The sequence below is a fragment of the Neovison vison genome, chromosome 7 (assembly GCF_020171115.1).
Source record: "Neovison vison isolate M4711 chromosome 7, ASM_NN_V1, whole genome shotgun sequence".
In the NCBI taxonomy this organism is placed as follows: domain Eukaryota; kingdom Metazoa; phylum Chordata; class Mammalia; order Carnivora; family Mustelidae; genus Neogale; species Neogale vison.
This window is the reverse complement of record NC_058097.1, coordinates 119,070,234-119,097,058: the sequence shown is the minus strand read 5'-3', so window position 1 is coordinate 119,097,058 and position 26,825 is coordinate 119,070,234. Positions and strand designations below refer to the sequence as shown.

General features: G+C 47.3%; 1 protein-coding gene across 4 annotated transcripts in view; it reads right to left on the bottom strand.

Moving 5' to 3' along the window:
• Positions 1-401: 401 nt before the first annotated feature.
• APLP2 (amyloid beta precursor like protein 2) overlaps positions 402-26,825 on the bottom strand; it is an 83,382-nt gene continuing 56,958 nt past the window's right edge. Inside the window, exons 4-18 of one of the 4 annotated variants that reach the window (XM_044258206.1) lie at positions 24,758-24,870; positions 23,616-23,815; positions 23,065-23,279; positions 21,761-21,928; positions 18,383-18,513; positions 17,172-17,246; positions 15,625-15,783; positions 14,557-14,685; positions 10,904-11,003; positions 9,253-9,405; positions 7,731-7,766; positions 4,637-4,722; positions 3,659-3,733; positions 3,174-3,329; positions 402-1,939 (exon numbers count right to left, since the gene is read on the bottom strand). In XM_044258206.1, coding sequence (XP_044114141.1) covers positions 1,838-1,939; positions 3,174-3,329; positions 3,659-3,733; positions 4,637-4,722; positions 7,731-7,766; positions 9,253-9,405; positions 10,904-11,003; positions 14,557-14,685; positions 15,625-15,783; positions 17,172-17,246; positions 18,383-18,513; positions 21,761-21,928; positions 23,065-23,279; positions 23,616-23,815; positions 24,758-24,870 — 1,898 coding nt within the window. In that variant the 3' untranslated portion in view covers positions 402-1,837. The remainder of the gene's footprint in view (positions 1,940-3,173; positions 3,330-3,658; positions 3,734-4,636; positions 4,723-7,730; positions 7,767-9,252; positions 9,406-10,903; positions 11,004-14,556; positions 14,686-15,624; positions 15,784-17,171; positions 17,247-18,382; positions 18,514-21,760; positions 21,929-23,064; positions 23,280-23,615; positions 23,816-24,757; positions 24,871-26,825) is intronic. The other 3 variants (XM_044258207.1, XM_044258208.1, XM_044258210.1) reach the window with 3 other exon arrangements.

Below are 26,825 nucleotides of genomic sequence, written 5' to 3'. Positions count from 1 at the left end.
GCAGAACAGGCAGAGCAGGCAGAGGGAGAAGCAGGCTCCCTGCTGGGCAAGGAGCCTGATGTGGGACTTGATCACAGGACCTTGGGATCATGACCTGAGCTGAAGGCAGACACGAAGACATGACTGAGCCACACAGGCATCCTAGTTTTCATAATCTCTACACTCAACTTGGGGTTCACCACACTGACATCAAGAGTCACTCACTCTACTGACTGAGCCTGCCAGGAACCCCTCCCTTAGTTTTTATAAATGAAAAAATGGAATTCAAGCCTAAGAGCCAAATTGCTTGAGTGGCCAGATTTCTGTCCCTGTGGCAGAGCTTGGAACCTTCTAGGAAGGGCAGAATGGCTACCGCGATCACCATGGATTAACACCATGCCAATGAAAACAAGGACTCTTGGTGGAAGTTAAAGTATTTATTGATGTGTTTCAACTGTACATTCTCCACAAATCAGATTAAGGAGTTTGCAGGTGAAGTTTATCTGTGCATAGTGGGAAGACACATACATGGATAAGGGAGGAGGGGGGAAGAAAGGGAAAAAAAACCCTAAAAAACAAAAAAACGGTCACAGGGAAATAGAAAAAAAATATACCACAGGTTACCAGAACCTCCAGACTAAAATAAAAAAGGAGAAGAAAGAAAAAACAGGAAAAAAAAGAAAAACTGTGAGCATCATCAACTATACAAGCATCACAAAGACTCAGGTGAAGGAAACAAAATCTCCAAAGCTTTCCACAGTGTCTACAGAGCATTTTGTGTACAATGTGGAATATGCTCCTTGCACATAAAGCCAGCCCCACACCTCTCTCCCGGGGTGGGATGGGGGGAGCGGGGAGGGCCACCCAGTACTGCAGTCTTCTCTGAGCAGCTGAGAGGCAGCTGCCAGGAGGGGGCGGCCAGGGAAGTCAGGGTATAATGGGGAGGGATGAGGCTCAGTGCCTCGGTGGGGGTGGGGGGGTGGGGGGGTATGTCCAAAGAGGAAAAGACAGCACGTGTGGACGTGACTGCAAAGGGAAGTGAGTAGTAAAAAGCTACGGTCAGTCAACGGCAGACAGTGGAAGAACGTCCTATACAAACTACAGGCTAATTTCCGCGGAAGAACTGGATTTAGAAGGAAAGCAGTATTGGCTGCCCTAATCTGTATACAGTAAGCTCCCTAAAAGCCGCCAAACCAAATGCTTTCAGCCTCCTGGGTGACACCAAGTTGCCCAGAACTGGGAAAACCAGACTTCCAAGAACCTGGTCCTCTGACACGATTTTGCGAGGGTCTCATGATGTGCTTGAATGGTCAATGACGGTTCCCGATCACGTTTAGTTTCTGGACAACTTTCTGGAAGCTATTTCATTGAAAAAGGGGATACTGCCTTAGTTTCTTCTTCTTCTTTTTTTTTCCCCTAAGAAAAACCAGGACAGTGAATGAGCCTTAAACAGTGATTTATACAATGCAACTGGGACAGCCTGCACAGACAGTCTATCACTGAAAACCAATATTGTCCATTTACAGAGAGCATATGTGAGACAATACAATAGAAGTGGGATTTCTGATTAATTTAAAAAAAGAAAACTACATCAGTCAAATATCTGCAATAGATTTTTTTTTCATTTCATTTAAGGTTTATATATCATATAGTTATATTAACATTTTTCACCCATTTAAAAGAATGGAAATTGTGATTCTACAGTAGTATTTTATAGTCTTAATGATCCAGGAGGTCCGAATGGAAGCTGGAATCCTCTGGGAGCAACTGCTGGGCAGGAGTTGCTCCCAAACGTCGGGCCTCCCTCTCCTGGCCCACCTGCAGCGCCCGCTCCGACCGGCGCCGCGCTTCCTCCCGCTTAGATCTGCATCTGCTCTAGGTATTTGTAGGTGGGGTTTTCGTAGCCATGGTTCTGCATCTTGTTCAGGTGGCGCTCTTCTGGCGTGAGCATGGGGTCAACCTGGAAGAACAAAGATGGAAGATCACTGCACTGCCCCAGCAGAGAACCGCACAGGTGACCGGAGATGGGAGCTGTGTGCTGTGCGGTCCACCGGGAACCAAAATCTACCTGGTGTCCAACGGCCACTGCGCACAGCGAACCAGAGCTGGTGGCAAGGACACAGGAGGAGGAGGAGGAGGAAAAGAAGGGGGTCAAAGAGGCTGCTGAAACCTGTCCTAAAAGCCGAGTCTGAGCTAAAGAAAAGAGTGAACTGAATTTCCTAGTGGCACAGCGCCAACCAAGTCTCAGCTGTGCCGCCAACTGTTCGGGACAGTCTTGGGGAGCAATCCCTGTAAAATAAGGACTGGGACCACGTGATCTCTAGGGTCTTTTCTAGCTCAGAAATTCTACTATTAGGCAAGTATCCAGCAGGGGGTGAAACTAAGACACACGTCTGGACTGATTTTCCAGAGCACATCACATTCCTTACTTATTGTATTCATTTTCTGGAACCAAGAAATTTGGACATTCCCATCACTCACCTCAAAATGAGTTGCAAGCAGTTCTAATTATGAATCACCAGAAGACGGAACTGAAACGCTCTGCTCTGGCTCTGAATTTCCTGTTGCTTTCTCCCCCCCACTTAAAAAAAAAGACTATTGGGACTGAGCCTGGGTGGCTTAGTCAGTTAGGTTGGGGGGGAGGGGACTCTGCTTCTCCCTCTCCCTCTCCCTCTGCCTGCCGCTCTCCATGCTCTCTTTCTCCCGTTGTCAAATAAATAAATAAAATCTTTTTAAAAAATGAAAATAAAAATACTATTTATTTCATACTTTGAACATTTACTCACGATTGCCACTGTTGCCTTATCTGTCATATACTTGGTTTGCTCCTCAAAAAAACCCAAATCAACAACAAAAACAAAAATTAAAGAAGGGTATCGGCAGTCTTTATTCTCAAATACCTAAATATATCACAAAGAATGAAACACTAAGGAAATCATCTGAAAAAAGTTTTCACCCTCTGCACCAGAAAACACTCTTTTATGGTTTCCTCACGTTCACAGTCAAAGGCCCAAATTAATGTTAAAATGTGATAGGGACAACATAATTCAGTTGGGGCAAACTTCCAAGACTTGACCTGATAACCAAGTAACTAATTTAACCTATGAAATTGAGATGTTTGAATTCCATAAACCTCCCTGACAGCACAGAGCCAACCATCACCAGCTCGGGGCACAGAAAGGCCTGCTGCTCACCTCCACGATCCCATGGCTGATGGTGCCGTACTGTCTCTTCCTCAGCATCACCAGGCTGATGACGATGACCGTGGCAATGGCCACCGCGATGACCAACAGCCCAATGAGGGCGCTGCTGCTCAGACTGAAGTCCTCTCGCAGGGGCCCCACAGATTCCTACAGTAACCGAACAGACGTGCGACAAGGTCTCGGTGACTCTGCACGGCGGGAGACATGCACTCCAGGAGGGTCAAGCTCCTGGAGAGTCGTGACTCTGAAAACTAAGGGAGCGCCAAGGTCCCGCCTTCCAAGTAACCATCCCCATAAAGAGAACTCCCACTTTTCCCAATCTCCATGGAGATCCTAATTTTAGCTTTCTTAGCCCAAAGTATGGAAAAATGGGGATGGGGGCCTTTGAAAGCTTGAAACGCCAGGCATCTCTCCATTTTTCCCTTGAAATGGAAAGAGCGAACTCCTGGCGTTGGGGTCTGCAGCTGAACACGTACCGGCTCTGCCTCCAAGCCGCCAACCCTCTCAGCATTGAAGATCATTTCCTTAACGTCCAAAGTCTCGTCGATGACCTGAAACGGTATGAAGAGGTCAGCAACTGGGTGAACGCGGACATTTAATACAAATGGAACCGCTTCTTTTCCACTCCATGTATTATCTGGTGGAGGGAAGCAGAGCCTGAGGACACCCACTAACCAAGCAGTTCGTCACCTTCTTTTTTTTTTTTTTTTAAAGATTTTATTTATTTATTTGACAGACAGAAATCACAAGTAGATGGAGAGGCAGGCAGAGAGAGAGAGGGAAGCAGGCTCCCTGCTGAGCAGAGAGCCCGATGCGGGACTCGATCCCAGGACCCTGAGATCATGACCTGAGCAGAAGGCAGCGGCTTAACCCACTGAGCCACCCAGGTGCCCCAGTTCGTCACCTTCTAAACCCACTCCCCAAACCCCTCAAGGCAGAAGCAAGTGCGGACACAAGGTTACTGCATCACAGCCGCCTCCTCGGGGACCTTCCCCTGCATTTCCCTTTAGGTGAAGGCAGAGACATTTCAGGACAGACTACCAAGAAAGCATGTTTAAATATTGAACTCGGTTGAGAATAATCCAGAAAGTGCTCATAGAATAGTAACAGTAGATACAAACCTAAAGCAACAGAAGAGTGAATGTCGACTATATTCCAATGTCAAGTTACTAAATCTCTATACTCACTCGAAAACGGCCTCTCGTATTTGAGAGGTGCAAGTCTATAGCAACAGATGAGCTATTGCTGAAAAGTGATTCTTTATCCCTTCTCATACCCACCCAGATGCTCAACACCACAACCAATTTGTGGGAGCAGCTGGAGCCGACCCAACTTCTACCACACGGAAAAGGAACACACGGAGGTTCATCTGGGAAGCGTCGAGAACAATGCCACTCACGCTGATTAGTCTCAAAATTACAAACGGGGCAGGGCAGAAGGGAGTAATGGCTCACCATATTTTCATCCACTTTATTCTTACTGTTAATCACTTTCTCCTCAGCACCGATCAGTCCTCCGTCCTGCTCTCCCACTCCAGATCCTGTGTTGGGGAGAGATCACAGCAGAGTGTTTCCCAGGCTGGGCTGGCCTCGTGCCAACATCACAGTAGCAGCAGACCCCCTCCTGAGGGCGGGGGAGCCCTCGCTATCACCTCCCCACCTCCATGCCCACCCCGGCTACATGATATGCTACTTCATTCCCAGCTGTGGGGATGCACTGTGCTCTGTAAGGATGAACGGTACAGGCATTTTTCAGAGGACCGATGGATATAATGGAGGAGGAGAGTGCTTACTTATATCCAGCTTGGAAAAAGTGGAATGCCAGCCTTCAGAAGAGAATGCTTATTGTAATGAAAACAGAAGTGGAGTGAAGGCATTCTAACCCTCACGTGAGATTACCAAGCGCCTGTTATCCCACAACCCGGTACTTCCATACCCTGGGCTCCCTCTGCACGAAGGCACCATCGCACCAGCAATGAATCTGCACGTCTGCCTCGAGCGTCCTATTTTATTCCACAGGCAATTCTTTCCGCCTGAGATACCCTCCTTGCCTGACCTCAAACACTTCCTGTTTGTCCTCCGAGCTGCAGCTCCTCTTGGGAGACATTCCCAGCTTGCGGCACTTAAAATCCTTGTTTATCCTCATTTGTCCTCCTCTGTGTCTCCCACTAGCCTGTCGCCCTCTGAGGGCTTAGGTCACAGATGTCACATCTTCAGTGGGGATCAGAGAAGGAACAGGAAGGAAGCATTCCACAGACAGGGAGAATTCTAAACACGAGGGTGGAAGGTACCTTTCTGTATATGGAGCAAGACTGGCCACACTCCTCTTGTCAAGGTCAGACATCGCCTGAGCCAATGTCACCTGTGCGTGGCACCCCAAACGACAGTATGTGAAGATGTGGCGTGACAAGCCAGCACAAACCCAGGCACAGAAGAACGGACGAGCACCCTCCTTATTTCCAGCTCCAAAAAGCACGGACTCCTCGTCATCCTTCCAGTTTCTCGTGAATAGTAAGATCCACCATTGTGCATGAATGCCTGTGATCTGAGCCTTCTACAGAGAGCTCCCCCTGCCAGCACACCCAGCATTCTAAGGGGGCAACGTGCATGTGAGGACGACTCACACCAGAGGACGTGCCAAGCACTGCTGTCCCTGGGCTTGTGGACAGTGACCCTGGGCCCAGCCGCAGCCAAGCCTTCCAGCTCACAACCGCACTCGCTCTTGCTGCGGGGTGATGAGTAATAGCTACCCTGGGCGCCGATCACGCAGGCTCGCTACTGTCTTCACTCATGAGAAGGCAGCCAAAAATAATGCCGGTTTTTCCTAAAGCTTTCACTTCAAAGAGGAATTTCACAACTCGATTCTAGGGTGTGTTAAATCAGGGCTGGTTTTTGTAGTCTCAAAATGCCACTGGAACGGTATTACTGCCCGCCTACTACTTGAGAAAGACGAATCTGGAGAGGTGCTGTCTCAGCAAGGATGCTGCCTAGTAAGCCTAGTAAACTCTAATCCTTCTGTCACTCCCGCTTCTCTCCTCCACCAGATTTTAAAGGTCACAGAGCAAGATCCTATTTGAAAAGTAACATGGCACTGAACCAACTAATTTCAAGTCCTACTACTAGTCTAGACCATTCTCAAATTCCTCTGGTGGCATAACCCACAGGTTTTCTTAAACACTGACCAAAACCACTTTGATTTTCTAGAAGGGATAAATAATTGACATTAAGAGAACAAAAACTCATGTTCAAATTATTCCAGCTAATAACAACTGAAGTATGAGGACGAAAGCCAGGTAAACTAGGAAATTCATCTCTAGCTACAAATATCTAGGATGTACTGTTCAGAAGAAAGGGAACAAACACAGTCATCTCCAAGAAGAGGCATATTCAAGTAGAACCAAATCAGGTATTTACATATAAGTGATTTTGAACTTATATTTGAATTGCACTCTCATGTTCTGAGGAAAAGCTGTGGCAAAAACCACAACATCAAATTCCTCGAGAACACTGCTCAGTCCAACCAGTCTGCCAGAGCCAGCAGACAGGGCTCATAAAACACACCCTAAGAACACACTGACCCTAGGACGGCAGACTACCCAACAACCTGGGGAAATTCGGCAACACTTTATGGAACAGAAATGCGTGGGCTTTGAAGACGAAGGAGCTGGGTTCAAATCTGAATTCCTCCATTTCTCAAAGTCATGAGTCTGAGCAAATCCTCCAGCCTGGGGATTTTTCTACCACCCAACCTGTCAGAGAGCGCTAAAACCCGACCATGAGGTATGCTCAGTGCAGTAAGTGAGGGCAAGCACGTGAGGCCCTCAGAGTGGTGCCTACGGAGTCCTAGTACGTTCTGAAGTTTGGACGCTCACTACTGCGCAGCAAGAATTCACTTGTCACAACCTGTTCCGTCCACCGGCTTCTAAGCTTTTGAGGATGGCTACAACTCCGGACAGGAGACAAGTGGGCATCAACAAAGGGCCAAGTACGGTGAAAAGGAAGGGAAAGATGTAGTGGGAGCAGCAGAATGGGGGGGCTGGGTGGGGGGAAGAGGTAAAAGAAAACAACTGTCTACCTGCCCCTAAACCAAGCACATTTTAATTATTTAAAAAGATTCTTTTTTAAAGTAAACTCTACACCCAATGTGGGGCTCGAACTCCCAACCTCAAGATCGGAGAGTCACAGGCTCTACTGACTGAGCCAGCCAGGCGCACTCAGCGTTATTTTCAAATATAGGAGCAATTCCAGCCAACCTGTTTAAATTGTATATGCATTTAAAAAGCTACCCAGATGAAAATGTTTCACAGAAACATCTGTATTCTCTGGGCATCCAGAAGGGAAGTTTAGGATGGCAGCTTATCACCAACACCATGACACTGGATTCTACGCGGGGGACGCAGGGCTATCTGGCTCCACTCCCAGCCACGCCTGAAGAAATGAGGTGGGAAGATCTCAGGTGATGGGATGACACAGAAAATGAAACTCCCGACACATGGGGGAAGTGAAGAGGAATGAGGTCTTTAAAGGTAAACAGCTTTGACAGACCAACCTTTTTTCACTGAGTGGTACAACTCCGGCTGAGTGTCTAGCAGAAAGGAAAACAATAAAAATAAAAAAAAAAATAGCACAAAAAGGAGATTAAGAAAGAAAATGGCTTCTTTCAAAATTCCTATCTGAGAATTTCTCTGTAACATGAACAGAAAGTAAGCTTCCTTAAAGATAGGCCCGAAATACCCCGCACACAAACCAGCAGGTAAGAGCTGCCGCATATGGACTGGAAGGCAGGAGGGAAAGAACAGGTCTGCCTTGGGTCTTTGGGGGGAAATTTTCTGGCAGAGTCCCAAATTCTTCAGCTGAGCCCACACTTTATTTTTCTGAGGAAATAGTAAAGTCAGTATCAACCATGGTTTTCTGACAAGGGGATAAGGTCCTAGTTCAGACCTGTGCGAGATGACCTGGCCCGGAACAAAGTGTGTGAGCACGGCCTACCTACAGGCCCACGGAAGTCCGGCGTTGGGAATGGTAGGGTTTAGGAACGAAGTGGTATCTCTTTATGTATCTGGCTCCTTTCTCAGATTCTGAGTACCTCAAGGTCACTCACACTGAACTGGTCCTTCTGCAGTAACTGGTTCAGAAGGCATTCAATTAAGGTCTGAAGGCCAAGCTGGATGCTCCCCATGGTCCCCGTTCAGCAGGCGTCTGGCCTGCACCGCTCTATCTGACCACAGGCAGCTGACCACATCCAGGACTGCAGGGGCTCAGATCCTTACACTCCCCCTACAAGCTACATGACCCCGGGCAGACACTTAACTTTACATCCTAGAATGCCCAAATGAAGACAGTCCCAGGCACCGGGGGTATGATAAGGACTCTAGGGTTGTGGCCACGATTTTCCCTGTCACCCCCATTAGCAGTTAGCGCAGCAGACAAATAAATAGAAACTGATTCCACACCCTGGTCTCAGGGCACCTGGCTCAGCAGCTTGTTTATTTCTGGTGCAGACCCACAGCTTTTAAAGATCCTTTCAGACACTGAGAACCAGCAAGGGAATAGAAGGAAGCATGCCAGACCGGGAGTCACAGCGACAGGACTTCTGATCCCGCCCAACACACCCCCCTCCGCCCCCAATACCAGAGGTGTCACCTTGAACAAGTCAAGCCTCCTCTGTGGCCTCTCCACGGCCTGCCCCCCCACCACTTGTTATGAAAAGCTGATGACCTCACATAACACGGAAGTGCTATTTCAGCAGCAGAGTGAGGTCCACGTGCAAGGAGTCACACACTCTGGTGGCAGCTGACAGGACCAGGAGAAAGAGAGGGTTTCACACAAACCATCTATGAAGTGGGAGAGCTACTACTAACCTCATGGGGATCCTGAAGCCAACCACCTGAAGGCCCCCAGCACGGTGCCTGCACACAGCAGACGCTTGGGGAATCCAGTTTCCTTTACCCTCCTGCCCAGCTGTCCCAGCAGGTTCTAAAATGCTCCCTTCAACTTTCTAACTGGGTGCCACACCCTGCCCAGGCCAGCCCCACCAGCAACTGGGCCGCCAATCGTGCGATCATACATACCTTCGTTCTCAGGTAAGGATGGGAAGGGATGGAAGGGATGGAACGGCGGGATCTCCTCGCTCTCTTCGGAGCTCACCCGGACGTCCACGGGGGTCTCGGAGATGGAGGCAGTGAACTGGTCCATGTCGGCCCGCTGCTCCTGAAGCAGCTCGTCTGACAAAGACAGACACGGCAGCGAGTGGCTTTCAGAAATACCGCCAGTGTGACGAGGCTAAGCTGGCCATTCTGCTGAAGGGAGCATCTCGCCAGCTCACAAGGCAGCAGATGACTCCCTCCTACCTACAACTCTGATTCCGTACCACTGCAGAACCCCAGCACCAGGAGCCCAGGGCCCCCATCCCCAGCAGGCCCCTCTCCTCTAGGAACTCACTCTGGGGCTCAATGGTCTCTTCCCACAGCAGAGATCTGATGCATCCATAGGCCAGGACCCCCAAACCTGTACCTCCAATTTACTGCCCTGTCCTCTGGCTCACCGGACAGCCTCCCTTACACCCGCACTTATGTCCAGCAGTGACTTCTATTTTCTCTTGTAGAAAGAGAACGCTTTTCCTCAGTAAAGGGGCGCCACCGTCCACGCTGCTGCGGACAGTGGAAGCCTGGGCCCTGCCCTCAGTGTTTCCTGTCCCTCTGCCCAGCAGCACAGCAGGCTCACCCCTCCTCTGCCACGTGCCCTACAGACCCATCATTTCCTCCACGACTATCACACTGTGTTTCTCGCCTGGATGTTTACAATGGCTTCCTGGCAGGTTTGTCATTTTAATACCACGCAGCAGCCAATGAATTTTTTTTTTTAATTCCTGTTCTTTTTTAAAGCATAATACAGATCTAGTCACTCCCTAGTTTAAAACCCTCTAAAGGCTGTTATCCTAGAATAAAACCCACACTCCTTGAGTTTGCTAAAATCTCTGCAAATTGGCCTCTGCTAACTTCCTTAGCCCCCTTCCTCCCTCAGTGTTCCAGCCACACCGATCTACTCAAATGTGTCCGCCTGACTAAAGCTTCAGGAAGCTGCAGGAGTCATTCCTCCGCTCACCGTGTCCTGCCCCTCGTGATCTTTGCGCGGGAGGCTCCTTCTCATCACGTGGATCCCAGGCTACTGTGCTGACACAGCCTCCCCGACGACCCAGCTACTCTCCGCTGCTCTACTCTGTTCTACCCACCACATGGCACCCCCTGTCTTGTTTTCCTGACTCCTCTACTGTAACATGACCTCCTGGACAGACCGACTGCTGTCTGTGACGCACAGCAGACAATGTGTTTGCCAAATAAACGAAGAAGATGAAGAGCAGGAAGAGGGTGGGAAGTGAGAATGTGTGTAAAGCAGGTGCCTTAACTGCATCAGCAATTAAGGAGGAAAAGGGCAACAGGAAGTTCCCCAGGTCCCCGGCAATTTCACACCTTGGAGTTTTTCTTCCGGTCACAGAGTCAAGGTCAAGAAACTCAAGGCTCTGTGGCTCCCAGCCAGTGCATCTGTCCCGGGTTACTCCCTGACCTTGCCACGTAAGCTCTAGTGAATTTGAGACTTAAACCCTGGTGGCTAATGCCTGGCTTCCCAGCCCTGGATGCCCTGATTTCTCTCATCTTGCACTGCTGACAACCCTGAGCCCCAGCCGGAAGTCCCACTGGACCTTGAGACAAACCCAACACCCACCAATTTCCTCTTGGATTTCTTGGGCTACATAAGGTACTTTGTAGAGCAGAGAGAGGCTCTGGTTCCTTCTTTCTTCAATCACATGGAGATGTGTCATCACCTGGAGGCACAGAACGGCAGAGGGGCCTTGTTACCAACAGAGCCAGTCCCAGAGCAAACTAGGCAGATGCTCACTTCCTCAAAGATCGGCTGAAAACGTATATACTCCACAAGCCCAGCAAAGCAGCTGGCCAGATGAAATGTACCCAACCCCACCCTGACTTACTGACCCCTACAGTACAACAGTCCCCCCCTTATCTGCGGGGCCTATGTTCCAAGACCTCCACTGGACGCCTGAAACTGCAGACAGTACCGACCCCCATGTACACTGGGTTTTCTTCCAACGCATACATACCTAGAACAAAACTCAATTTATAAACTAGGCACAATAAAAATAACCAACAATAAAAAAGAACAATCATACTATAATAAAAGATTTTGATTTAATGTGGTCTCTCTCTCAAAATACCTTCTTGCACTGTTACCCTTCTTCTTGTGATGATGTGAGAAAATGCTATGTGAGGTGACATGAGGGGAATGACAGAGGCCCTGTGACATAAAGTTAGGCTCCTACTGACCTCCTGAGGATAAGGGGCGGCGGGGGTGGGGGGTAATTCGCTTCTGGGCTGCAGCTGACTGTAGGTAACTAAGACTATAGAGAGTGAAGCCTCAAATTGGGGGCGGCACACTGCTGTAGAAGAGTATGTTTAGACTGTATGTAATACCCCTTGACGATCTGAGAATTTATCCAGAGAATGCTTGGAGTTAAAAGAAAATATATTTTAAAATTTCCACTAGCAGTTACTGATTTGATTTTTATACAAGGCACTTAGTAACTGTACTAATCGAGAGTAAAGAGCACCCTAAATTATACAATGCCAGATATTCAGTAAGGTTTTGCTGAGTGACAGATGGAGGGAGTCCATTCTTACCACTGGTCTGACTGGATAGAGTAAAAAGAGAATGAAATCATGAGCTGGAAAGGAGATCTCCATGGAGAGGGGGCCACTCATGGATTTGCTTAGTGAAGTAATTGCTTGAAATGATTATCATGGTGAAGAACAGAACAAGTTTATTCACATTTAACTGAATTAGTTAGTCCTTCTAAAATTTATGCCAAGGTACAAGTAAACATGATTTTAGGGAGTGATAAAGACTTACTTACAACAGTTCTAGATTGTTCATGTTTTTAAAAAAAGGAAAAAGCCATAAAAAATGGTCATTTACTCTTAAAGCTTTTCTTAGGGTGGACATGAAAGGTAACCTTGGCTAACATCCACCAGAAGGCCACAGTGAGGCTTCATGTCGCCGTAGCTCACAGAAGCTAATTCAGGATGGTTACACTTGCAGTTACCATGCTCGTCCTAAAGACGGCGCTCTAAGCCTATGGCTTAATTAGTGGGCTTGAAGCCATTAGTATGGTCAACATGGAAAAAAAAATTAAATGGAAAGATGCTTTTATTGTAGATTGATGTCTCTCTGACCTTTAAAAGCAGGGATGAAAGCAATTTAATTTTATATTTGTCATTCTTTCAATCAAGTAAATTGATGGGAAAGCACAAGAGTAAGTGCCTTAGAAAATGCAAATGCAAAGTGAAAATGCACCGCCCACAGTCTTTGCGAGCTGTGGATGCTGTTAAACTTCCCATGAATTACAGAGCCATTTGACTGAGGACGGTTCTTATGCCCCCAGGAGAAACAAGAGCAACAGCGTGGAATACAGGACACCCGTATCTTCCCGGTGAGCCCTGAGCTACAGCATGTGGGGTAGGAGAACCAGACTGTTCACAGCGCAGACTGAACATGCATGCCTGGCTGAAGGGATTCAGCGTTTTCTCAAGTGTAGATGACAGGGAACATGCAAAAGTTCGTGTAGTTCAGCAGCCAAGTTCTACTAGAACTAATAAGGGCTTAGAGCACAGAGCAAATACCACAGAGGAAGAGCCGGGTTTTCCCCGGGATCTGCTAAGAAGGGAGAGCATCCCCACGCCATCTGCTGTGGCACTGTGAGCCTGCCGGCGGACAACTCCTTCCCTAGTTGTTAATATGCTGATCAAGGTCTCTCCTTTCCTTCTACTCTCATGCCATATACTGCATGATAATCTAGTTTCCCCACAGAAAAAAATCTGAAGGAAAAAAAAGTCATGTTTTTTGTTTATGTTTTCAAAAAAACCAAGCAGACCTGAAATCTAGCCCCTGTCAAGGTGGATGCATTGTTCCACCTATACTTCCTGGAAGCTACTCTAGGACTTGGCCTTCTGCCTTCTCTCTTACTCCAACCAGCTCAAAGCAAAGCCTTGAGCTCCAGGTCCATGCCAGATGCCTCCTGGGGTCCCCAGAGCCATCCCTGTCCACATTCTCCACTCTTTCTCGTTCCCCCAAACATCTGGCTTCTGGGTTAACTCTGTATGTGTAAAGGTAGTTCTTCATCTTCACGGCTACTGTAATTAATACTACACTGATGGTGAGTTGCTCAAGGGTACACGCGGGATTCCACTCTATAAGGTCAGATGCTAGCACAGGGTCTGGCATGTGGACAGCAGGCTCTCCAACATCTGAACCAAGGGAGCAGCCACCGCAGTTGCAAGACTTCTGGGCTGACTGCCTTGCAACCATAATACACACTCGGCAAGAGGCTGGGAGGCGAGTCTCTGGGGAGATGGGCAAGTCCCCGCAGCTAAGTGCATCCCATGGACACTGGGCAGTCAGCACAGCACTCAATTTAAAATACGGGAGGAGGGTGCCTGGGTGGCTTAGTGGTTAAGCCGCTGCCTTCGGCTCAGGTCATGATCTCAGGGTCCTGGGATCGAGTCCAGCATCGGGCTCTCTGCTCAGCAGGGAGCCTGCTTCCTCCTCTCTCTCTGCCTGCCTCTCTGCCTACTTGTGATCTCTCTCTGTCAAATAAATAAATAAAATCTTTTAAAAAATAAAATAAAATAAAATACGGGAGGAAATTAAATACGATCAGTTGTGTCATGACAAGGCCCTCTAGGAAAACCAACAGGCTCAACTATTAGACTTGCTGGTTTATAGGGAAGCCAGCAGGCTTGTAGGCCAGGCTTCTTTTCTACAAACACAAGAAGAAGTCAAGTAAAATGCAAGTAAAACTCAAGTTAACGGATGATACTGAAATTAAGAGGATCCAGAAACAAATCTCTCCAGATCACTGTAAAGGAAAGCTGCGCCCCGCATGGAACAAAAGCAAGGAATGTACCACTGTCTGTCTCAACTAAAACTCATGTACAAAACAAACAAAACAATTTTTTAGAATTACTTGATACAGTTGCATATATCCATTCATTCAGATGAATGGATAATGAATGGATATATGCAAACTATGTATCATTCAGATATGTATATATCTGTATGTATTCAAATACTCATTTTGGTGGTACCCAAAATCAGAAATAAACAGGTATAAAAAAGACTGAAAAACTGACTTAGCCCTTCAATATAATCATGCATTCCTAAACTTCCAGAAACTCTTTTAAGTAGAAATAACCTAAAAGAAGTACGGAAAAGGGGTTTTTACTATCAGCACCACCGACCACTGATCAAAGCAGTCTCCCCACTAGAGATGCTCCCACCGCAATTTCTACTCTGTCTAGTTGTACCTGGGATTTCATCTGGGCTGCCTTTTCTGGGTCAACAGCCAACACATGCTGGTAATGACGGATGGTATGCAGGCGATCTTTGTTCTCGGCACGGACGTAACGCCGCAAGGCCTGGAGAATGCGATGAGGCTGCAAGAGAGAACAGTAGTTTAAAGACCCAGACACTAAAGAATGAAAATAGGCAGGAAAGCAAAGCTTAAAAACACTCACCTAAGAATGTAAAGTCCAGTCAAGCATGAGAATGAAAGCTGTGCTTTTTAAAGCTTTCAGCTTACCCAGTAGCAAGAAACTACCTTTCCACAGAAAGTACCAAAAACTAAGTTCCAAAGTTATACTGGCTCCTTAACCAACAGTGTTTTCCAGAATCTCTAGCCCACTCTCCCACTCAATCTCTCCTCTTTACTGGGTTAAGCGTCTGACACCTTAATTACAAGGTCAGCAGCCCCTGTGTCACCCAGAAAGACTCTACTTGCTCACTTAAGGATACCAACTTTAAAAAAAAAAAAAAAAAAAAAAAAAAAAGGAAGAAGGATACCAATATCTTACTTTCCATCCCCCCAAAGCAAGGGGAGTTAAGAGATTAAGTTAACATTAATTTAAGAGATAAATTAACATTAGAGTTAAGAGATAAAGAAGCAGGAGGCCACTAGCACCAAAGGCTTTGAAAAAAGTTCTTTTACCCCTTTGTTCATAATCTTATTTAGAACAGATTAAGTGCCAAGGCTTTGAAAGGCAGGTTTTTATTCTTTGAAAGTAAAGCTACTACAAAATTCAATAACTGAGTAACTACCAACCAGTATCGTGAGGTCAGACACTTCTGTATCACAAGCGGCACACGCAAGCAGAAAGTGTGGTGCTCCGGTGACCGAAGCACATACTAGAACCTGACACCTCTTTCTCCCTGCTCCGCTTTCCTTACCTCCTCCAGCCTCGCCAGAACTCATCATAGAAATGTGATCATTTTGCTGACCCGTGCATCATCATCCGTCGGTTCTACATGTGGCCTACACTAGAGCCGGCAAAACCGAGGACAGCACTCGTCAGTACCGGGCTCTGCACACCACTCACCCGCGGTGGGTCGGACTGCAAGGCGGCGAGGTAATTCTCCAGAGCCATTCGGCGGCGGTCATTCAGCATGGCTTCCACTCGAGCCAGGTGGGTTTCCACCAGCTGCTGCTTTTCGCTGGCTGCCTCTTTCTCCAAGGCTTTCACCATAGCTTGGAAGTGCTAAACCAAGAAAGCAGGAATGGCATGTAATTCATGGCGCCTGGAGGAAGTCTAAGCAAATAGCCTGAGCCCCCATTGCTCTTCTCCTCGCCCAGAGCCTGTGCAAGTCGGTAACAGGGTCAGAGGAGTGGAGCAAGGGTAAGATCCAAGTACACTCTGAATGCTGTCAGAAAAATCACATCCTTATCCAATGAGAACATGTTCGATCTGAGCATCAGAGTCCAAATCAGCACTTCCGTCGCTGTCATTACCAGTGTTGCAAGTCCAGTGTGGGCTTTCTCAATGTGCCCTGCAAGAGGAGGAATGCTGTCCTTTCCACTCTATGGCCAAGGTGCCCAACTTCCAAATCCTGAGACACAGACCAATGGGAGCTAGAGTTTGAAACATATCCCAACAGCATGGTAAATTATGCTGAGTCATTCACATCAAAGTCCTGAATGAAGGGCAAGTTATCTGTGGAGTACCTGGCCAGGCTTGAAGGTAAAGTTTGAAGGCCGTGGAACTAAATTTCTCTGCACAGGATGCATTGACTATGTAGAAATCAACACTCTCAGATTTTCAGAGTGATTGATAAAAAAAGAAATGGTGTCTCAATAAAGTCTTAACATCGCGAGACGCTAGACTTCAGTGAATCATAAACACAAACTGATTTAAAATGCAACCTGCTATTCCTAGCAACACTCTCCTCTATTCAAGGGGCACCCAGCTGCTGCTAAGACTCTAATGTTACATTCTTGCAAAGTCAGAAGATGGACTGGTACCTCAGAGTGTCTTATTGTCTGCCTTTTGAATTTTGAAGAAGTGTGCAAAAACAGAACTCAGGGGGCGCCTGAGTGGCTCATCCAGCTCAGTGTCAGACTCTTGGTATTGGCTCAGGTCACAATCTCACTGGTCTTGAGATCGAGCCCCTACCCACGCACCCACCCTTGTGCTCTGGAAGGAGGGAAATTCCCTCTGCCCCTCCCCCAACTCACACACACTCATGCTCATGCACACACACGCACTCTCTTTCAAATAAATAAATCTTTGAGAGAGAGAGGGAAAAAAAAAAAGAATTCAGTACTGCTGAAAAACAAGTCACAGCCTAAGAATGAAGATGACCGAGGATTTTTGCCAGGAGAGCAGAATTAACAAACAGAGGCAGCTAAGGTTGCTTCCTGGCATGAATTAGGTGCGTTCTGGTTGGTTTGCTTTGCTTCTACTACAGGTGATCAGTTCTAGAGAATGCCAGTTTGGAGGTGAGAAGAAAAAAAAAAAAAAGGCCACTTAAAACGTCCCTGTAACAGAAGCTCTCAACTGAGAGACAGTGTCAAACTCCAGGGCGTCTGGCTCTGACTGGGTTTCAAAGGGCCAGGCTGCAGGCTCTGTCCCTAGAGAACGCATCCTACCTGAATGAGAGTCTGCCTCTCTGCTTTCGGGAGGTTCTTGGCCTGAAGCTCAGCCTCTTCCCACTCCTTCTTTACCTAGAACAAAGGTCAAAGCCACTATCACCAGAGAATCATCTCTCAAACAATCCCCCCATTTTCTAACACCACCGCCAGGCCCCGAAATCTAATATAGGAAACTGCACCATATGACCCCTCACGAGCTCAGGGCTGTTCAAGCTTGTTCACAGAATTACTGTCTCAGAAGCTCCCAGACCATGACCATCCCCAAACAGAGCCTCAACTCCATGACCTCCCTGTTCTAGATAACCCCAGGCGAGTTATTTAAAAGTCTTTGTGCCTTAGCCTCCTCACAAATGTAAAATAATGGGGGTGAGCACCATGTTTTATACCTACTTCTCAGAACAGTTGTGGATAAAAGAAAACGACAAACATTTCCCGAAGTATAAGCCCAGCACAGGTGATGTGTGAGCTTTTAGGCAGTATTCAGACCTAACAAGAAATTCTTTTCAATTTTCTTTCAGTCTTCCTAAGTAACTCCAGGAGAGATCTGCACTACGGCACACCATGTTGCTCTAACACTTACAGCTCTTTTGAGAAAGCATCCTGAGGGGCACCTGGGTGCCTCACTCAGGCTTCTTGCTCAGTGGGGAACCCGCTTCTCCCTCTCCCTCTGCTGCTCCCCTTACTTGTGCGCGCGCACATGCTCTCTCTCCCTCTCTCCTCTCTTGCTGCCAAATAGATAGATAAAATCTTTAAAAAAAAAAAAGAAAAAAGCATCCTGAGACTCAGAAGCTTCAGCAGGCAACAGCACCTAGCTACAGTGTGTTAATTCAGGTTTGCCCTCATCTATTTTTACAGCTACCTGTTCTAATGGGAAGACACTAGCTTTCTATTTACAACAGTTAAATAGTTTCCCTCCTTAAAATAAAAAAAACTTTTAAAAGCTAGTTCACAGCAAAGAAAAATAACAAGGATGTAATGGTTATAGGAAGTGCTCCACACAGTCTGAACACGATATGCACTCAGAGTAATTATATTATCGGGGGGCAGGTGCTGGGCTTGCCCAGAGAGGGCCCCGCTAACCTCTCACACTTTACCTATCCTAACAAAGCATGACAATCTGGGGGGGATGGTGTCCCTTTTCTTCAATGATGAAAACCCTACTACCCAACACCAAACACCAGGAGCCTAAGGGAAGCGCCAAGCTTTACCCTGTCCATCCGGTTGCGGTGCCGTATTTCCAGCTGCTCCTTAGCCTTCTGGAAGCGGGCATGCTCATTGTCATCTGCAGAGGTCTCGAAATACACATCGACATCATTGGTTGGCAGAGGAGTTGGGGGAACTGAAAAGAAATGACAAGAGGGGTTCCCTTTGGGGGTCAGGCCCACCACGGAAAGCGCTTTGGGCTCTAGGAAGAAGGCCGAGCAGAGCACCTGCACGAGCAGCTAGCTGGCCTTGCACCGTGCTCCCGGGACATGGTGCTCCTGTCTGCCAAGACTCCACTTGGTCAGATCACAATGCTCCATCTTCCTCACGTGACATTCGGCCACCAGGCCAGTCCGTGCCCCCTGCTATCTCTGGCACCAGCCAGGCACCTACTTAAGGACTTCAGGGGAAGAAAAAGAAATCCTCAATACCTTCCCACAGTTCCTGAAATCATAAAAGCTAAACTCTAATCATTTACTGCTGCCACTGATGGCTCCTGGCCAGAGACAAGGGCAGGTATCAGACCTGCAAAGGCACCTTCCCCAAATTCTCCCTTCTGAAAGGAACTTTGGTGCCTGCACAAAATGGTGTTTGCACAGAGACTGCGTAGAGGAAGTCCAAGCGGCTTAGCTCTAATGTTTTAGTTACAAATAGGACTGAAGAGGTCTTAGCCCCATCCCCAACACCGGGGATAAGAGGGACGACACTAAGTTGCTGTATTTGACAAGGACGCACCACATAGTGTGAAGATACTTGGGGTGTTTCAACCCATGGCACTCACTGGCCTTACTAGGTCACCGCCCAAGAGCAAACCGTTAGAAAACACACTCCCTGCTGGGCAAGCATTAAGGGCTCACTGGCCCCAGGCAAGTGAAGAGTGAGCAGCACAATGGAGGAAAGGTCTGAGATGGCAAGTTTACCTACCTGCCTGACCCCTTAAGAAATACAAAAACTGGGACTAGCCCAGTTCACTCCCAATTTCCCAAGCCAGGGCAGAAGGACAAAGAACTTGCTAGCACAACTTGCTGTATAATATTAGAGCTAAGTGGAGAGCCAATACCAAACCCAATGAATTTCAATTCAGAAATCAAGTCACCTTACTTCCAGAACTGTGTAGCTGTAACACAACACTGAAATAACTGTAACTGACAAATGCAACTACAAATCAGTCAGCCACTCCAAAGTTCTGCCGCCAAAGCATCTTTCCCTCAGCTTTAAACCTAAAAGCTGCGACTAAAATTTTGTCAAGAATGTCTGGCTCCTACATAAAGTTTAAAGACGATCACCATAGCCAATTTTCAAATTAACCAAATTAGAATACACAGCTTCACAAGCTGCCTTCCCCGTGATACTCCAAAGCTCAGCTGGGAGAATTTCAAAGCCCTGAAGTCCACCGGTGCCAACAAGCACACTGCCTTCAGCAACGCACGTCTGTAGCTTAAAGGCTTATGTGTTGGAGACAGTCTTCGGTTCCTATCATTGGGCTGGATAAAGAGAATATAAAACTCAAGCTGCCTCCACCCTCTGGAACAAAAAGGTAAAGGCAGAGCAGCCCCAGAGCTCTACTGGAACCCAGACCTACAACCATGTCCTTCTGTCCATGTGAAAACAACCAGCTTAAGAAACCAGCACATTTGCCCACCTCTGACCCCTCCGGGGAGGGGCACACACTTGACCAGCGGCACAGTGATGCTTCTAGGCTCTCAAAGCACTCAACCGGGGACCCCACGGATCTATGAACACCAAGCTTCTCTGTGGCAAGTCTTCCCTACCGTAACCGCCGGGAAACTACAATTCTGTAGACTGCAGAGCCAGGAATGCTGTAGAGGACAGCCATTCCATCACAGCTGCCAGCACTATCTACGTGATCCTCTGGGAACAACTGTCTCTCTGCATTCAGGGAGATCTTTAACGACCCAATTCCTCGGGATTCACCCCCAAATAAAGGGTTGTTGCACCTTAGTTTAAGTAATTTTACAAAGCAGGAAGTATAACAATAATCTGTCTTTCCTGAACAAAGAAGTTTCTGTCACCAAAGTTCCCTAAGGACTCATATTGTTTCCACACTTTCAATTATTTCTAATAAAAACAGCTTTTCTACAGAGCAGCAGCTGGAGTGGAGGTGCTAAAAGCATACCATATCATGTTAAGATTTAAAACAGCTTTCGGGGTGCCTGGGTGGCTCAGCGGGTTAAGCCGCTGCCTTCGGCTCAGGTCATGATCTCAGGGTCCTGGGATTGAGTCCCGCATCAGCTCTCTGCTCAGCAGGGAGCCTGCTTCCTCCTCTCTCTCTGCCTACTTGTGATCTCTCTCTGTCAAATAAATAAATAAAATCTTTAAAAAAAAATAAAAATAAAACAGCTTTCGGTGGGGGAGGAGAGAGGAACATGAAGGTATCTGAATGAAAATCCATCAGAAGCTACAGCCCAACATCTTTAAAGCAAAAACCAGAAAGGACCAGCAACTCCTTACTCTAACGAGTTCCAGGATCAGAAATGAGTGTTTAGCCTGAGCGAGGATTTTCCACACACATGGACTAGCTAGCACTGCGAGGTAAGACAACAGGGGCCTGAGAAAGGGAAGGGACTCACCACAGAGAAAAGCGTTAAGTTCTACTACCCATGTCTAAGTGAACCCAGCCCAGCTGAACAAACCACTGAACGTCATCTGTGACCAAAGGACACAAGAGCTAAAATTCTTTCACTTCCTAACGGTCTGCATGATCCAGCGCTGCCAAAACCCTGGAGAAAGAGAGGCTACCATGCAACTGCAGAGCTCGCTCCCTAGAATGCATAAATTAGCAAGACATCTCGATATTCTGGACTCTCAAAAAAAAGTAACCCTAGGGTCACTTCTCTAAAGAGCAGGCACCCCCTCAGCCAGCACCATGGGGGTGGGCGACAGGGTAGCCCCAAGACAAGAATAAGAGTGAGAAGCCCAGGAACAAGAACGGGCAGAACTCAGGGCCGCTGTGCTGACCATTCTGTGCCTCTCCACCACAGCCAGCCACGGTCAAGGCTGCCATCCCCAACCAACACAGACGTGCGCCGGGAGCCCACAGAGGACAAGGCAGGATGCGAAAACAAGCCCCCGGGCTTTCCCACTGGGCCGGGGAGGGGACACGCCACCAGCCAGCCACCAGCCACCGCCACCACCACCACCAGACCCACGGTGAGCATGGGACACACAGAACTGGGCTCACGGCTGCCAACAGGAGAGCAAAGCCTAGATCTAGAAAGCACAAAGAGGAGGGGAGGAACAACGACAGCAAACACCTGTGTCGGCGGGAGCACCACACAGACGCAGTCACGAGGACGGCCGGGAGAGAGACAGAACGCCGGACAGACAGGGCCACGGCACGGAGCCCGTGCACCGAGACTTACTCATCGCTTTACACACAGCCATACAATAATCCTCAGACTCAAAATTGTTCCTGTTGCCTCCGCAGCCGCCATATATAAAGCGCACGCACTTTCCCTTGGAGAGGTCGAAGTACCAACGGGGCATCACGGCCCGGCAGGGCCCCGTCATCGCCTCCTGCGAGCAGACAGCTGTGTGGAAACGGTCAGAAGGTCAGCAGGACAGAGGCAGCGGCTTCACGCGCTACCCAACTGCTACAGGCCGGTGACGGCCACGCCGAGCCCCCACGGACGCGGAGCCTCCACGGATGCCGAGCCCCGCTGGGACCTCACTGCCCTGGCCAGCTAGCTCACCAATTCCAGCCTGTCGTTCAGGGGGATGCAGTCGTCCCCCCGTTCTGATGGAGTGCAGGCAAGCAGGAACTGAAAACATTTCTCCCACTGTCTGGAGTCTAGACCAACACGGGGGGATTCTGAGGCTCACTGCTCTGGGAGCCTCACAGTTCTGATCTGGCAAGCAGAGCCGTCTGCCTGACTTGTCCATCATGCTGGGGTCAAGGACCAAAGGAGAGTGCAGGGACAAAGGCTGCTTTAGTGGTGACCACCACAGGAAACGCTTCTCAGGCACCCAGGAAGCATGCGTGGGCATTTTTATGTTCTCCAAGGTAAATCATAAACTTTTAGACTTTTTCAGTATTTCCCCCACACGGAGTCCTAGATAATTCTTCAGAGTCTAATGGCTTCAAATATACACTCAGCAGGAGCCTGCATGTCAACAGGTCTAGAATGGACACAACCTTTTTTTCGGGAATTGGCAAGATGAACACCCTTCACCAGTAGGTCGTTAAACTCCACCCTCCCCGTCACAGACATCTTAATAGTGGACAAATTTGGCAGCCTACAGATGGGAACACAAGAACCAAGAAGTCACTTCCATTCTAGAAGGCCGGGGCTTTAGAACACTGAAGAGGGGGCCTCCCTCGGGAAGAGAACATTTCGGGCTGCATGTGGAAGAACGCTGCCCAAGCATAAACCACCTTGTCTCCCTGATTCTCTGGTCTGGTCCTTCTTTTCTAGTTAGGTCCTTACAACACCAATGAGAGTTTCTGATTCAATTTCAGGTCCCTCCCTGGGTGTGTCAACTGTCAGACCCCTCAGGGGCCTGGCCGCCAGTGGTAACACGGCGCCACCAGGGTGCTGGAGAGCCCATCTGACATAGCGCCCAGGAGCAGCACCTCTCCTGTAACTTACCTGTGATGAATGCAGTCCAAAATCGTAAGCAAGAATTACCAAATGGATTTTAATGCCACAACTTTGTATCAGGTTACCTTTAACGTCGTGAGTAATTTCCTTTTCTGAAATTGTCCCATCGCTGCTGGGTTCAGTTGGGCTCTCCTCATTGTAGTCATCTCCTTTAAAGGTGTCGTAGTAATAATCACGGTCTTCCACCACTTCCTCCCCTTCCTCCTCATCCTCATCGTCCTCGTCCTCATCCACAGCTGCTTCTGTGAAGCCCTCCAAATCTGCTTCGGTAGGAAATTCACTAAAGGTCACAACAGAAAAGGAAGGTTAATACCAATTCCTATATGCACAGCACAACAGTGATTCTCCTCCCTATTCTAAAACACAAAAACAGAGGCAGGAAATAAGCTCCACTCACAGCTCACTGGGCCACTGCAACCCTTAGCCCAGCTACACCAGCAAAAGGGCGGACCTGGTGGGCAGGGACTGCATTAACCTGCAGCAAGTTCTACTAGAACAAAATGCCGCCTGGCTCGACTCCTGTGGAACAAGGGGCTGCCCACTTTATCCAGAGGCGGGCACTGGCAGGCCCCGGCCACCAGAAAAACCATTTCACGGGTGCAAGACAACAGTTTACCTCTTGTAAATATCATAGTCTTCCTCTTCATCCTCCTCCTCTTCTTCCTCCTCCTCCTCTTCCTCCTCTTCCTTTGACACAGTAGATTCAATCATCTTTGTCTGAGGGCAGCACACATACTCAGTGCCGTGAAACTGGTCTACCCCACAAGGCAGCAACATGCCGTAGCGATATAAAGTCATTCCCTGAGTCAGACAGGCCTAAAGGAAACCCACAGGTCCATAAGAGAACATTAATACATTTGATCAAGTAGTCCCCAGTCATTAGCTTTATCTAAAAGAAATGCCTATCAAATCACTATGTAGGGTGTCCGGGTGGCTCAGTCAGTTAAAAGGCTGCCTTTGGCTCAGGTCATGATCTTAGGGTCCTGGAATAGAGTCCCACATTGCTTAGCAGGGAGCCTGCTTCTCCCTCTTCCTCTGTCTGCTTCTCTGCCTACCTATGCTCTGTGTCAAATAAATTAATAAAATAATTTTTAAAAATCACTATGTAATGCTTTCTCTCATGGACATATCAATTTTCTGTCAACAAGTTGTGATGCCATTATTTTAAGAAGATTTACAAATTTTGCTTAACGGGCAATGGGAAACATCATCTGAGCCAGGAACAATTAAAGACCAAAGTTAGAAAAAATTAAGGAAAAGGGAATTCTTCTAGTAATTATCAATGCTGGCTGAATGTGGTCAGCGATAATTTATATTCCTTGCCGTGAGGGCATGGTGTCAGAATGTGGCCAAAGAAACTGACTAGTGATCCCTCTTAACTACAGAAGGCAAGTATAAGAAAGGCTATTTCTCATCCCAGAAGAATGAAATGGCATCTAATCCTATTGGTATATATGTCGAGACAGGGTTTTCTATATAACTGGCTATTTCTACTCTAAATTCCTATGGTTGGGATGGCGTCCTTAGGAACCCAACTGACAGCATCCTTGCTTTTTAACATCCTTGAGGGGTTGGTCAGTCAACACTGTATTTTCCCATGAAAATTCCCTCCCAAATATTTTTAATTTAGAAGATACAAGTAACCTTACATTTTGAAGAGATAAAGGGAAAATAAAATTAACTTGAAATCATGAGGTTTGGAGGAAAATGCTACTTTGTCTCTTAACCAGAAAAACAATACAGGATCCATTCTCTTACCTCTTTGACTACAGTGTGCCAATGCTGGTGATTCTCGCACACCTCCATCCGCTCTTTGTGGAAAAACTGGCACTTTTCTGGAACTAGTAGAACATCACTTACGAATTCACCCACTAGAAGAGAGAAAGCTTTGTTACAGGCAAATCTGATGATTCGAGCTAGCAAGGACCCTCACTGAAGACTAGGACAGTTCTGTACTGGGGCAGGAGCAATCTCAAATGTATAAAAAAGCTGATGGGCCTCTCTCATCTTCCAAGGTCAACTGGACATTATAGATCCAGGCAAGAAGCCACAAGAGCTCAACATTCTGTTACAGTCATGGTCCTTGGGACTTTCCTGAGTCTTTCCAAACTCTAAAATCCCTTACAGTCCAGCTGCAGGGCTAATGCAACACATGATGGGTAGAGCAGGAATAGGACCCCCATCCCCACCATTCCATGACCTCAGACACACACAGATAGTCCTCTGAGTTCACATGCATTCATATTCCTAGTCTCTTATTCCCTAATTCTGCTCACATTAAGTTTTGGGTTTTTATTGTTTTTTGTTTTGGTAAGATTTGTTCATTTATTTTACAGAGGATGGCGGGAGGGGCCAAGGGAGAGAGAGAGACTCTCAAGCAGACTCTGTGCTGAGCACACAGCCCAATCCCACTGCCCTGAGATTATGACCTGAGTCGAAACCAAGAGCTGGATGCGTAACTGACTGCGCCACCCAGGCGCCCCAGTTCTAATAACAAAATAACAAAATGCCAAGAAACTCGGGGTGTTCTTCGGAAGTACGGATGACTCTTACTATAGCCCTTTGTGTACCTAGAGACACACAGCTCTAAGACAAAGCACTGTGCAAGTGAACTGTAATAGCGCCTTGTCACAAGTCAATCAGGAAGGACTGCTCGATGGAAGGGGATGGGTGCTTCTACGATGGAAAACTCTGGCAGATGCTACTTTTTCACCAGGTGACCAGCCTAACATGAGGCTTGTCAATGACAATGACAAGATGACAAATGTGACATGCTAAGAAGAAAATATCACTATACAGTCTTTCTGCCAAAAATATGTCATGAGTCTAATCATGATAAAACAATAAGACAAATTCAAATTCAGAGATCTATTTAAACAAATGACCTAAACTGAAAAAATATCAAGTCATGAAAGACTTTTTTAAAAGAAGGAACTGGGGAACTGTTGATCAAATGTAATGTTTTATTCTTTTTAAAGGAATGCTATAAAGGACATTATTTGGACATTTAGAGAGAAAATATCCAAGGTATGATTTTTATGTTGTAGTTATACAGGAGAAAGGCCCTGCTCTTAGGAGAAAAAAAAGTGAATATTTAGACGTGAACTGTCATTATGTCCCAACTTACTTTCAAAGGGTATAATAACAACAAACAAAAAGTTAGATAAGATGTGCATGTGCACATGTACATACACACACACACACACACGCACACAGAGTGGACAGATAAAGCAGAATCGGAAAGGGTAAAGGGTATAAAGGCATGCACTGTTACATCTTTTCCTATAGGTCTGAAACTTTTAAAAAATATTAAATCTGGGGAACGCCTGGTTGCCTCAGTTGGTAAAGTGTCTGCCTTCGGCTCAGGTCATGATCCCAGCATCCTGGGATCAAGCCCCAAGGCAGGCTTCCTGATCAGTGGGGAGCCTGCTTCTCCCTCTTCTTATGCCGCTCCCCCTGCTTGTGGACTCACTCTGTCTCACATAAATAAATAAAATAAAATAAATATATATTTTTTAAAATACAAAGCTGGAAGGAAAATACACATAGCTGTTGAAAAAACAGAACGTGATCTTTCAGAAATACACACTGACATATTTACAGGAAAAAAAGTACTATCTGTGATATGTTTCCAAATTAGCAAGGGTGGGTAGGAGTGGGCCCACAGACAATGGGAGAGTGACTCACAAAATGATGATCGTTACACAGCTGGACCACGGGTATGTAAGGGTTAACAGTATTATTCTCTATGTTTGGACATGTTTGTAATTTCCATAAGAAAAGGCTAAAAATACATCTATCATGGGGGCACCTAGCTGGCTCCCGT